Genomic DNA, 13,657 nt, shown 5'->3' on the forward strand with positions numbered 1-13,657 from the left:
AGGAGGAAAAATACCTATTTTATGACCTACTTATGAAGTGTTACGATTCATGCCCTGTCCAGGATGTGAAGCTGGTTCTTGGAGACTTCAATGCTAAGGTTGGAAGAGAACAATTTATTAGATCCTATGCTTCTGCTGAAAGCCTACACCCTGAAACTAACAGAAACGGACAGAGACTTTTTGATTTTGCTGTCTCAGAGAATATGTTTATATCCAGTACAGCATTCCCACATAAGAAAATACACAAGTACACCTGGCGATCCCCAGACGGTCTAACCTTTAATCAAATAGACCATGTACTTGTAGATACAAGACATCGTAGCAATGTGTTAGATGTGAGAAGCTACAGAGGAGCAAAGTTAGACTTAAGTTATGTAAGAAATTTTACTCTAAGAAGGAAAACACCATTCTTAAACTAGACATCGCTAAATTAAATGATCCCAGCATCCTTAAAGAATTCAAGTGCAAACTGTCTAGATCCACTGAACTGGAAAAAGAAAATCCAAATAGCATCTTCGATTGGAACTCAGTTAAGGAAATCATTTTAAAATCAGCAAGTGAAACCATTCCATGCTTAGAACGTAGGACCAGAAGAGAGTGGTTTGATGATGATTGCAGAAAAGCTACTGAAGAAAACATTAAAGGCTACAGACTGATGATACAAAAACATTATATCAGAAGTTATGAGGAAAAATACAGGAATCTGAGGAAAACAGAAAAGAAATTACATAAAAGAAAAGAGCATATCTAGAGGAATCTCTAAATCTCCTGGAAAGCTGGAATAACCAAAAAGAACGTAGGAGGTTCTATAAACTAGTAAATAATATGAGAAGAGAATTTAAGCCAAAATCTATCACCTGCAGAAATAGGGATGGAGAACTTGTGAGCGAGCGAACTTCATCACGTGCTTAAAGTTTGAAAAGGCTACTTTCAAGATTTGCTTGAAGCAAAAAATGAGACTCTGAACTTAGAGAACAGCCCTGAAGAACTGAAACAAGTTCAACACGTAGACATCCCCCACCATCTCTAGATGAGGTTGTACTAGCTATTTAAAAACTTCACAACAATAGGTCGGCTGGTCCTGACTTTATACCATCTGAGCTACTAAAAACTGATGAACCAGAGCTTCTTAACGCCATCTATAATATCATAGTTAAAACTTGGGATACGGAGAAATTGCCCATTGAATGGGAAGAAGGCTCCATTTGCACCATATTTAAGAAAGGAAACCAACTTGAATGTCGTAACTATAGGGGCATTACACTCCTCACGGCATATAAAATATTCTCTAACTTGCTTTCTGCAAGACTTCTCCCCTTTACCGACAAAATAATTGGAGACTACCAATGTGGTTTTAGATCACAAAGATCTACTATTGATCAAATTCACACTCTAAAACAAATTTTAGAAAAAACTATGGAATATAATATCAAAACTTTTCATTTATTTATAGACTTTAAAGCTGCTTACGACAGCATATGGAGAGATAAGCTACGGGAAACAATGGCCGAATTTGGGATCCCTACTAAACTTATCAACTTAACCAGAGCAATATAAGATGCACTAAGCAATATAAGATGCAGAGTTAAAATTCAAAATCAATTATTAGAACCATTTTCAACAGAGAGAGGCCTATGTCAAGGGGATTCCCTCGCCTGTCTACTCTTTAATCTAGCTCTGGAGAAATGTATCAGAGATAGTGGATTAGACCGAAAAGGCACCCTTTGGATCAGTTCAATTACTGGCATATGCCGATGACATCGATGTCATAGGAAGGTCAGAGAGAGCTGTGAGAGAGGCCTTTCTGGCTCTTGAAACTTCTGCCACAAATATGGGCCTTACCATCAATGAAGATAAAACAAAGTTTGTGGAATCTCCAGCCACAACTGTAAATTATGATCCGTTATTCAAAAATGGTTACACCTTTGAAAAGGTCAATGAATTCAAATACCTTGGAACAATGATCAATGACCAAAACAGCATAAAAACAGAAGTAGACAACAGAATTAAAATGGCAAACAAGTGCTTCTTTGGACTAAGAAAGCAATTAAAATCAAGCCTAATCAGTCGAAAAACTAAAATTAAAATTTATAAGACTCTTATTCTACCTGTACTGCTCTATGCAAGTGAAACATGGACACTAAATGCAGACACTCAGCATACTCTTGGTGTTTTTGAAAGGAAAATCCTTAGAAATATTTTTGGCCCAGTACAGGAAAGAGACTGTTGGCGAATCAGATACAACTTTGAATTATATAGACTCTATGGACCGCCACAGACAGTGCAGGTCATCCGAAGCAATAGATTAAGATGGCTTGGCCATATCTGGAGAGGTCCAGAAAATAATGCAGTCCAAATCGCCACCTGTAAAAATCCTTCGGGATCTCGGGCTAGAGGAAGACCTCCAACTAGATGGCTGGATGACACTGCTAAAGATCTAAAATTATTAAAAATAAACAGCTGGAAAAAAGTCGCCATGGACAGGAGGCATTGGAGGCTACGTGTGGTTGAGACAGCCAAGGCCTGTAAGGGGCTGTCGAGCTGAAGAAGAATGTTCTCTAGCTTTGTAAAAAGCACACATAACTTTAATACCCAAAAGTGACATTTATAAAATTCAACGGGAGAAAGAAAAAATATTTCATATGTATATTTTCATCAATATAAAATATGATATACATATTTATTTTATTATTATGGGCAATGTTCTCTGACGTTTTAAAAAAACTCACTTGTTCCTTTATTTTTCGCATGAAAAAACATAATTTCAAAAACTGTGAAACCCGTGGTAGTAATTGCCAAAAAGAAAAAAAAAGATCAAAAACAAAACCACATAGATTTATGACGAAATTTTTTCAATTCTCCAATGAAACTCCCCAAACTCTTCAGAAAGGAGCAACTCAAATATGTATTTAAAGATTCCGGTGCTGAAAAATGATATCAGGGGAATTTTAAAAACTGCAAAAATTAGTAGCAATAACTACCAACTGAATCTAAAAAACAATAAAATCAATGTGAAAAAAGTATATATACTCAAATGTACGATAGGAATTTCTCATATTACATGAAATATATCAGGTTCTTAAAATCAACAGCAGCAACTGCTGGAAACATGATCTGAACACTACATGGATTTTCAATATTTTCAAGCTTTACGTAAATGTGTGATTCAAATTTCATGCGTAATAATGCATGGGAAATACTGAGATTTTAAAAACAATTCTGAAATCAGTTGTTAAAACTGCAGGAAAGTCAGCCAATAAAACGGTGGAATCGTGGTGTAAAAAAGTGAATAAGCAAATTTGTGACTTGAATTTCGCGTGTTGGAATAATATTGTATGAAAAAAATCATTTTTTTTAAAAGAAAAAAGTGCAAATTTGCAGCAATAACTGCAGAAAATAATCAAAACACTGTATGAGTTTATGATTATATAGATGCACATCGTGTATGTTACAAATTGATTACTCAAATGAGCGATTTAAATTTCATGTGCCATTTGAATTGCAAAATTCATGAGAATACTAATAGCAATAACAGCCAGAAAAATGTCCAAAACACAAGATAGGCTTACGACAGAATTGCCTGGAATCGAGCATAAAACAAATTATAGCTCAAATGCATGAATTAAAATTATAAATTATTACTACATATCTTTTAACAGAACAATTAAGAAACAATTTTTAACAATGTTTAATAACGAAACAATTTTTAATATAAAAGCCAATCATTAAAAAACTCACCACGTAAAAACCACAGTAAGAAACTAAAGCTTTTTTGCTCACTGGGAAAATCATGTTATGCTTAAATATTCTTAAAAAAACATACTAATTTGAATTTTAGTCAGAAAATATTCAATGCTTAAAAAAAATGCGACAAAATGTTCTCAAAACTTTTAATGTGATCTACTAAAGTGAAGTATAACTACTTACAATAATACGGAATTCGGGCATAAGTCCTATAGCTGCCATGTAAGTGCTTCCAACAGTTTTAATTTTGTCAATAGATTTGAACCTTTCATCATCTAAAAGCTAAAATTAAAATAATATTTTAAGTATTTTCTAAAAATGCTAGGTTGTTTTACACGTTAACAACAATTTTGTTAAGCACTTTTTTGCAATCATTTAAGGGTGTCCTTTTAAGCTCTTCCACCACAAGTGGTTATAATTACTAAAAAGTTATATTTTAAAGTGGTTAAAAATCTAATAAACCATTTTCAGAATTCTTTACTGTTGTACAACTTTTACTGTTGAATAATATTTTATTGAATTATATTTAATTATATTTAACAGTTTTTACAAAATTTAGGTATAAAAACTACCACAATTATAATTTATTTTTTTAAGAGAATTTAACATTAAATAACAGTCAGGCATACCATGGCAGTTTCAGGAAAAAAGCTGAACTTTGCACAGTAACAAAGAACTTCAGAAATAAGTTTCATAAATTACAAATTAAAATTGAATAAAAAAAATACAATTTAATAAAAAATACAATTTATAAAAATAAAATTTAAAATAATTCTATATTAAATAAGATATAAAGCAAATAATTTTTCAGTTAGCTGTTTCAAAATGCATTTTGTTAATGGACTCACTTAGGGAATCAATCATTATAATGAGTCCATCAGAAAATTTGATATTCTGTTTAAATTGCAAATTATTTTTTCAATTTAACATTTTTGATTAAAGTGTCATTAAATATGAATGCAACTAAGCAATTAAAAAATTCTGTGATCACTAAATTATTAATTGAACAAAAATAATTTTAAATAAACTGCACAAAGATTCAAATTTTTTCACATTCAATTCACATTTTTTGAAACAACTAATATTCATCATACAACATTTGATAAACTCCAGCTTCCAAAAATTAGTAAACTAGTATGAGATTCCTAATTCACTCTAATAAAATATCAGGATAGAAAATTTTTTATCGTTTTTTTCTTCTTAGTAATATTTTAAATTTCTCAAAATTTTGTAACAATAAATCAGGTAGAATAAATAAGATATGTGCCATGTCCGATCAATAATTTAAAATATCATTATCTTTGAATTATAATCTAGTTAAATTCATGTTAAACTATGCAATTTTAGCTCTTTGGAAAGAAAAGTTTGACAATTTTTTAATAGTTCACACTTGAACAGTTTTTTAGAAATAATAAATATAAAATGTTTCCAAAATGTCAAATATGTATGCTTTGCAAAGCCATTATTTAAAATGAAATAAAAATACTAAAAATCAAAAATCAGTTTTTGGGTAGGAAAAAAAAATGTTCCGTAAGTACCGCAATTAATATATATATTTTAGAATCCTAGTTAAAAAGACGTAAAAAGGCAAAGTTTATAAGCAAGGAAGAAACACAAATGATAATAAAATCTGCCCAATCACTAGTGAAGAAGGCAGAATGAAAAATCTAAGAACAGTTTGATTCTCTGATGAAACTTGGAGGTATTATTAAGACTCTTACAATTTTCTTTTGGCAAACAAACATGTTTTCATATTTTCAGTTCCGCTTTCTTTAGAAGTGATTCATGTGATTTATATATTTTCTTTGTTCAATAGCAAAGGGATACATACTTTTTTTACTTCAACTTTTACAGGATTCTCAAAATATATATATTAAGAGGGGTCATTAGGGAAACACCCTGATAAAGTTAATTTACACTACAAAGTGAATTTTTCTTGACTAATGTACGAAACATACATTTACATAATTATTATACATTTTAGAAATGAGAAATAAGTTAAAACAATACTTCATCAAAGTCTGCAATTATTTCATTCAGCAAACGCAAGCATTCCATTCCTTGATTATTTCCATCAAGTTCCATGTAAAATTCATGGAAATTCGGAATTGAAGCAAATACAACTCCTACTTTAGAGTAGCTTTGATTGTAGAGATCCTGAAAAAATATTAAAAATTGTTTCACAACACACATCAAATTCCCAAAATTTTTATGTGCCTTACATTATGTGACATTTAGTCTCCATAATAGAATGAAACTTTTGCATGAAAAATATCTTTGAATTCATATTATTAAAATTATATAAATCTAAATAATATTTATTTGTTGGAAAAAATGTCATTATACTACAAATGGTATCAATACTTTTCATGAGTATTATTGTCTTGAGTTTTTTTTAGCAGAAGCTTGCCCTTCAACTAAGGCTTAATTGGAGAGATGACAGCTTGCTCCAGTTCGTGAGAAAAGTTCTTCTATTGGAGGTAAAATATATGTTTGAATAAAAGATTTGGACAATTAGTTGGACTTTTGACTAGTTAAATGACTTTGACTTCAAATTGTTTCATAAGTTATTTTTTATTTATTTCATTTTTTCTTCAAAAATGTTAAGTGAAAACTTATAGCATTTTTATTCTTTTACTCACATCGAGTTCTAGTAAGTAAAATTGCGATAAAAACTATAGAATATTTCTAATATATCTAAAAAATTTTTCAACCTTTTTATTAATAAGGCATTACACTCTTTGCAAAGAATTTCAACTAGGCCCTCAGCTGATCTGAGCTTCGGGAAAATAGTTTCTTTCCTACTCACTTTGAGTCCGGCCTTGACATTTATAAATTGGATTCTATTTTAAAATTAAAATGCCAATTAAGAAAAGGAATTTTTAAAGATAGTTATACAAACCATATTGTTCTTGAACTGATTGTCTAGAAAATGAGTGGCAACATGAGCAGGAAGCAAATTGAACAGTATTCTTCTATTACTATTCTGTAATTCATGCATTTCATGTTTCTCTTCATTAGCCTACAAAGGAAGAAACATTTCTCAGTTTCCAATCTTATCTGTATTAAGATAATTTAGGTTTATATTACTCTAAAATGACGTTTGAAAATATTAACTAAAATGAGAAACGCTTTATTTTATCTCATATAGGCTCCTACTTCATAATTTTTTTCAAATTTTTCTCTTTTTTTGTGGCTTATTATTGCATTGCCTTAAAGTGTACTTCTAAGGAATTGAGCAGTTTTTATTGTGATACAGAATTATAACAATTTCTATTTGATACCAAATAATAATTTTTATGATCATGATCCAAATCTTTAATATAATGATTTTTTTTAACTATTTCCATTTGAAAGCTGAATGTACAGGGTGATTATAAAATGACTCTGCCAACATATGACCCTCTGGAGAGCATACCATTTGAGTGAATGGAATAAAATTTTGTACATAGGTATTATGACCTGCAGAATAATGTTAAGATCAATTGCATAGAGCTTAAAAATTCCATGTTCCAAAATCTATTAGCCATGTAATATAATTTATAAAGTGAATAAACGGCAAAAAATTTAGCTCCATAGGTCAATTATTTCTCAAGTTATGGCTTTTTAAAAATGTAAAAACTGCAAAAATGTTTTTTCTTTCTTCAAAATTTTGAAATTGCAAACAGGGAAATAAATGGTTACAAAATCTGAAACTTAGTATTTTTCATGTTAGAAGCGGGTTTGATAAATATGTAAAAAATAACTGAAATCTAAATTGTAAACATAAATTTCTTTATTGGTTGATCTAATATGGTATTTCATACCCTAAATCCACTAATTTGATATTCATTACTCAAAATACTTATCAAGTGAAGAAATAGAACAAAAGAATCCAAGCATTTAAAAATAATCAAAAAATGGTATTTTTATTCACTAAATTATTTCATTTCAGTGATGTAAGGACAGCACTCATAAAAATAGTCATATTAAATTATTGAATATTTAAATGACTAGATTATTACATTAGACCATGATAACCACATTAAAACCAATAAATTTCCTTGGAGTTTGGGGAAATTGAGCCAATTAAAAAATTTACAATATATTTACTAAAGAACAAAGAGGTTATTTTACTTTTTTAAATTAAATTAAGATTACAAATCATAAGTACATTAAAAATTTGCAAATTTGCTATCCAAATATAAATATTTATATTACAATGGATGGCGAAGAAATGATTCTCTGAGATAATGAAGATAACATAATAGCTTTCTGTGCAAACATTAAATTGGTTTTTTAAAATACCATTGGTTGTAATATTTGGTTGATGGATGACATCAATTGCACTAATCAACGGACATTAATAGTCAAAATGTTTTGTTTACATTTAGAGTTTTTATTTACTTCTGTTCAGATGAACATGCAGTCGGCCACCAGGGAGCAGGGTTATTGAATGAGATGTGTGACATTGTAAATAATTACTAATTTTGGGTAGATTCCAATATCCTTGGTTCTTTTAGGTAAATATTATAAATGAAATAATTTTACTATCTCTGTTTGCCTTTGCAAAATATGAATGAGTGGTTTTAAAATACTGTAGGTCTTGATTATTTGTAGCTACTTCAGATAAGCAAAATATTTAGAATAAGGAGTTAACATTGTTTGTTTTATAATTAATTTTCATTAAATGAATTTTGAACTGTTTTTCATAACAGTGCTTTACAGAAATAGAGGTACAGTAGGGAACCGATTATCCGGAACGATCGGGACCATTGCTATTCCGGATAACTGATTTTTCCGGTTTTCTGAATCACTACAAAAAGCCGTTTTTTTGTTGTTAAACCCAACTAAAAAAAATTTTTTTTGGAAATAATCTAAAAAAGAAGAGAAAATGATGAAGTAATACACTAATGATTATTTCCAAAATGATTCTAAGGTAAACATCTTTCGAAAAAGAAAGAAAAATACTAAATTCTTATGAGGAAAAAAAATTTATTTTTTAAAAAATGGTTGGAAAATTTATCGAATTTCGTTCCGGTTTTTTGGTTTTCCGGTTTTCTGATTTCCGGATAACGGGTTCTGTACTGTATTTTGTTACAAAAAAGAGTGATGATTAAAATGTCATTTTGAAATTCTTTCGTACTGTTGACCCAAATGAGTAGTACTCCTTTGTCCCTTTTTTTCATCAAATCATTTTCATTAAACTTTTATTAATAATTTTCTATTAAACAAAGCAGTATGTGATTCTGACTTGTATTGTGTAATTATAATATCATCTACTTATCTTAACACACTTTGTAATCATTTTTTTAAATTCCTTTCACACTATGATATTACATTTTTCTTGCAAAGGTAAGATAACATGCTGCCTTTTAGCAGAAGTAAAAATGATTGTGGTGAAACTAAAATAAAATTGTAATAATGAAAAGGTTGATAAAACAACTAAAAGTACAGTTTTAATATTTCTTTGGCAAAATCAAAGCAATCACCTTCAATAACAAACAAAGCATTTAACTATTACTTGCATGAAATGATCAATTTTCAGAAGCTATGCAATCTAAAAAGAAATTGAAAAGAAAAAAACACTAAGAGACTATTTAAAAAAAAAAACACTTCAGAATATACTTTAGTTAACAGAGTACAATAAAAGGGGTTAAAATAATCAATGATATAAAAATATCTTTGGTAAATAAAATTTAATGCTGAAAAAATATTAATTGTGGCTTAACATCATCATTTCCAACATGTTAAGTACTTATTGCTTACTTAAATATGTAACTTTTAAGTACCTGTAAATTCCAAAGAAAATCTAATCTTGCAGTCCATTCCACTTGTCTTCCATGGATAAAAACAGCAATTAAAAAATGGATTATCACAACAAGCCCAATAAGTTGTTCAGGCACAATAGACCTGTGAGAAAAGAACACAGATTAAATAAGAGCATATATGGTATAAGTTTCAGTTTCATAAAAAGCCAGGATGACAAGTTTTACGAAAGTGGAAAAAAAACGTCCTGGAAAAATTAAGTTTCTTCCAACTGAAGAGGAAGAAATTATTTTTTAAAAAAGAAATATCGAATATCAGACATGTAAGTAGGAAAAGAACAAAAGATTCTGAAAATACTTATCAAATCAAATCATGATAAAATAAATATAAAAAAAAGTCTGCAAAATTATTTTGCGTCAACAAAAACTTTTAAATTATTTGCATACGTATTTTTTTTTGTTGCTATATGTGTACCTTCAACAAACTGTCAAGCTTTATAGATAAATCATGATTAAAGGAATAAAATAATAATAAAGTAAAATAATGTAGAAATATTAGGAAGTATTAGTTAGAAAATATAAGTTTAGAAAGTCTGAAATTATGCTAAAAGTTAAAAGAATCTCATATCTGAAACATTAAAACATTTTTTTTAAACTGTATATAATTGCCAAGTTTAATTCGTATTATTTTCAATGCTATTTAGTAAATCATTAAGTATGTGAAAACAAAAAACAACAGTTGGGAATGAAAATTAATTTAATATTTTTCTAAACAAATCAGGACCGTCTTAATAGCAATGCAGGGCCCCCGGGCAAAAAAATATTTTGGACCCATATAACATATCATAATGTTTAAAAACGAACTAAAAAAGTTCCCATATATGAAATAAATCATTGTTAAGATATTATACAGTAATTTTAACAAATTTAAACACATTTTGATTACCCTAAAAACTCAAAATAAAAGCATTTTTTATCTATGTATAATTTGAAAAAAAATTTGATATGCTATCCAGTTGGAATCCTCAAATAATAAAATAATTTTCAAAATCGTGGAAGTTAATGAAAATGATTAAATTAAATTAAATAGACATAAGGGTATAACAAATTAAAATAAATTCAAAAGGTATGAATTATTTTGTCAAACTAAACAGTTATCAAAACATCTTTTGATGTCCCAGTATCTAAAATTTTCATTGGAATGTAGAAAAATTGATTTCGGTTGCCTTTTTTAAGTTTTCTTGATGATAAACTATTCAAATCACTGGTGTTTGCATGATAATCAATCACTATTTGTAGAAAAAAAATGCACACTTTATATAATAGAATATATTTATTTTAAAAAATATATAAGGCAATGTTGTTTATTCTTTAAACACAATTTATAAAAAGTAAGATTCTCAAGGACCTTCAATGTTCAATGCTTTTGTAAAGGAGTATAATAAAACCTAGTTTCATAATAAAAAAAACTAGTGATTTTTCGTAATCAAATTTTATAAATGTCGCTATTTGTATAAAGGGCTTATAAAGGCACAAAAGAAATTGAAACCTTAGGAACATAGGTACATTGGATAGTTTCTTGTTTCAGAAACAATAACAATTTCAAAAAATCATACACAAGGAATTAATTAAACTTAAATTATACATATTTTACTATCAATATTTTAAATCTTAAACTCAACAGTAAATGAGTAATAATTTGAAAATATTGGCACCTTTTTTCAAGAAGCATAAAGATATAAAAAGCAGCTATCACCATCTTGGAAGGTTGCAGTGACAATTTCCAAAAATAGGAGATATTTCCTAAACATTTATAGTTTAGAGTGTAAAATACACATGTACAATATTTAACAAAGTTCATCATTTACCCTGCAGACGATATTTTAAGTTATGAAATAAGACACAGAAACGAACTTTCCCTGAATAAACATACCTTTTTAAAGACGGATTCGGATTTCTGACCCCCAAAATAAAGGGGGGTAGCCGCAATCTGGGAAATATGGTCCCAATAGTTTGGTGAGGAGAGCAATCCAAAGTTTGGACCCTTAATGTTAATTTTACCTTTTTGCGTATTTGACTATATCTCAAGAACTTTTAAATCAAATTGAAAAATTTTTGCACGCAATTATAAAATTCGTTTATTCACAGATAATTCCATTCAAAAAATAACTTTTATTAAACATTTATTATTTTTTATTATTTTATTTAACAATGGTCGAAATTTTTTTAAATTGTAAGGTATACAATTTCTTGCATCATTTTAAAGTATATAATTTTACACTGCAAAATACAAAATTCAGGCAAAATCGGTAGAATAGTGCCTGAGAAATTGAACTTTAAAAAGTCAGATTTCTCATAAATTTGATTTCTCATAAATTAGACCGATGTCGCACAAATTTTGTATTTTGCCATGTAAAATTATTTACTTTAAAAGATGAAAAAAAAATTGAATTGAAAATTTGTTGACTTTTAATTCAAAATATTTCCGACTATTATTAATATAAATGATACATATTTACATACATTGTTACATAATTCTTACATTGGTACATATTATTACATTGATACATAAGTTAATTTTTGTGTGGAATTATCGTTGGACAAACAAATTTTAAAATTGTGTGCAAAAACTTTTCAATTCGCTTAAAAAGTTCTCGAGATATGGCGAAATATGCAAAAAGTAAAATTAGCATTAAGGGGTCCAAACTTTAGATCGCTCTCCTGACCAAACTTTGGTGACCATATTTTCCCTTGTACATAACTATTTTACTTTTATTTTTTTTAAAGTAAAGAAAGAAATCAATCTTTTAAGATACAGATGAGTACTTACCCTACTCTTTCATCATAACAATAGAATATTTGGAATTTTACAAATTGTATGGCAACAATAAAAATCAGTGTCATAGGAACAAGCAATAATCCTTTTATCACAATGGGCACTCTAAGAAAAACAACCACTGATAAGAAAGTAAGAATGCAAGTAAGAATGATGTAATGAGGCAGTGGACAATAATAGTGATCATGAAGGAAGGACGTTTGAGTGGATTTCGATGATGGAGTGCACTTTGGCTCTTTTATGCAGGAAAACTGAAAAGAAATATAATTAATTTTATGGTTATATGCCTTCCATAAGACCATAATTTTCCTTGTTTTCTCATTTGCTTCATTTTTGCACTCATAATGTAGATAGACTCTTAATTGATGTTTTTCAAATTTAATAAAGTAACTAAATAAATTAAGTATAAGAAATCCATAAACTGGAAAATAGGAATTAGTTTTGAATCTTTAAACTTTGATTTTTTTCATTAATCATGTTACCTAATTCGATTGTCACCATTTTGATGATAAATCAAAATTAAAATAATATTAAATATATTTATAATAATAATCTATATATATCAACAGAAACAGCATATATCAGATAAACGGCATCATTAATCAATAATCTCCTAGAGTGCCGATATGGGAGGTCACTATGATGTCACAAAGAGTTACTGTTCAGCAAGTTGTGTCTGGCCATTTGGCATTTTTATGAAATTTCATTTTATCTCCTCTATTTAGAAAGCACAGATGAAATTAGTCAACATTACACTTTCATAAAATTTTACACTCCATTATACTTTTATATTTATATTACACTTTATATTACTCTATTTCTGATTGCTAACTAACTAAAAGTAAAGCAAAAAAGTTGTACTTTATTCTTTAACAGTGTTTCGACGCAACATTGTCAAATATTTTCTATAATTTTTTTTTTTAAAAATGGATTATTTTACGGAGTGAGCTTGATTTCCAAAATATTCTATTTCTATCTGGTATTAAACGAGATTTGCTGATCATCAAATTATTTGGTATTCGGGTTGTGGGTTAGTCAAAAATTTTCTTCATCTTAGCTGTAAATTAATTTATTTATTGACTAGAATAACTAAGTATAAAATCATTAAATCAGCAATACATTGGTGGAAAAAATAAACATATTTTGAAAATATGAGCAACAAAACAATTTTATTTTTTATTATAGCAAATGAATTACATTCCTATATATACATTATTCTACGAAGACCACAGAATTTTACTTTTTCAAATCTGACAAATAAATGTAACTAAAAATGTTTCAATAAACTTAGATTGCAATTAATTTAGATTCGGCCAGGTTTGCTGAATTA

General features: G+C 28.4%; 1 protein-coding gene across 1 annotated transcript in view; it reads right to left on the bottom strand.

Annotated features, from left to right (window-relative positions):
• LOC107453371 (adenylate cyclase type 1) overlaps nt 1-13,657 on the bottom strand; it is a 192,650-nt gene that overhangs the window by 15,824 nt on the left and 163,169 nt on the right. Inside the window, exons 14-18 of the mRNA XM_016070185.4 lie at nt 12,322-12,578; nt 9,516-9,636; nt 6,647-6,766; nt 5,755-5,901; nt 3,928-4,026 (exon numbers count right to left, since the gene is read on the bottom strand). Coding sequence (XP_015925671.2) covers nt 3,928-4,026; nt 5,755-5,901; nt 6,647-6,766; nt 9,516-9,636; nt 12,322-12,578 — 744 coding nt within the window. The remainder of the gene's footprint in view (nt 1-3,927; nt 4,027-5,754; nt 5,902-6,646; nt 6,767-9,515; nt 9,637-12,321; nt 12,579-13,657) is intronic.

The sequence above is a fragment of the Parasteatoda tepidariorum genome, chromosome 12 (genome assembly GCF_982258835.1).
Source record: "Parasteatoda tepidariorum strain Cologne lab strain chromosome 12, Ptep-v5.0, whole genome shotgun sequence".
Classification (NCBI taxonomy): domain Eukaryota; kingdom Metazoa; phylum Arthropoda; class Arachnida; order Araneae; family Theridiidae; genus Parasteatoda; species Parasteatoda tepidariorum.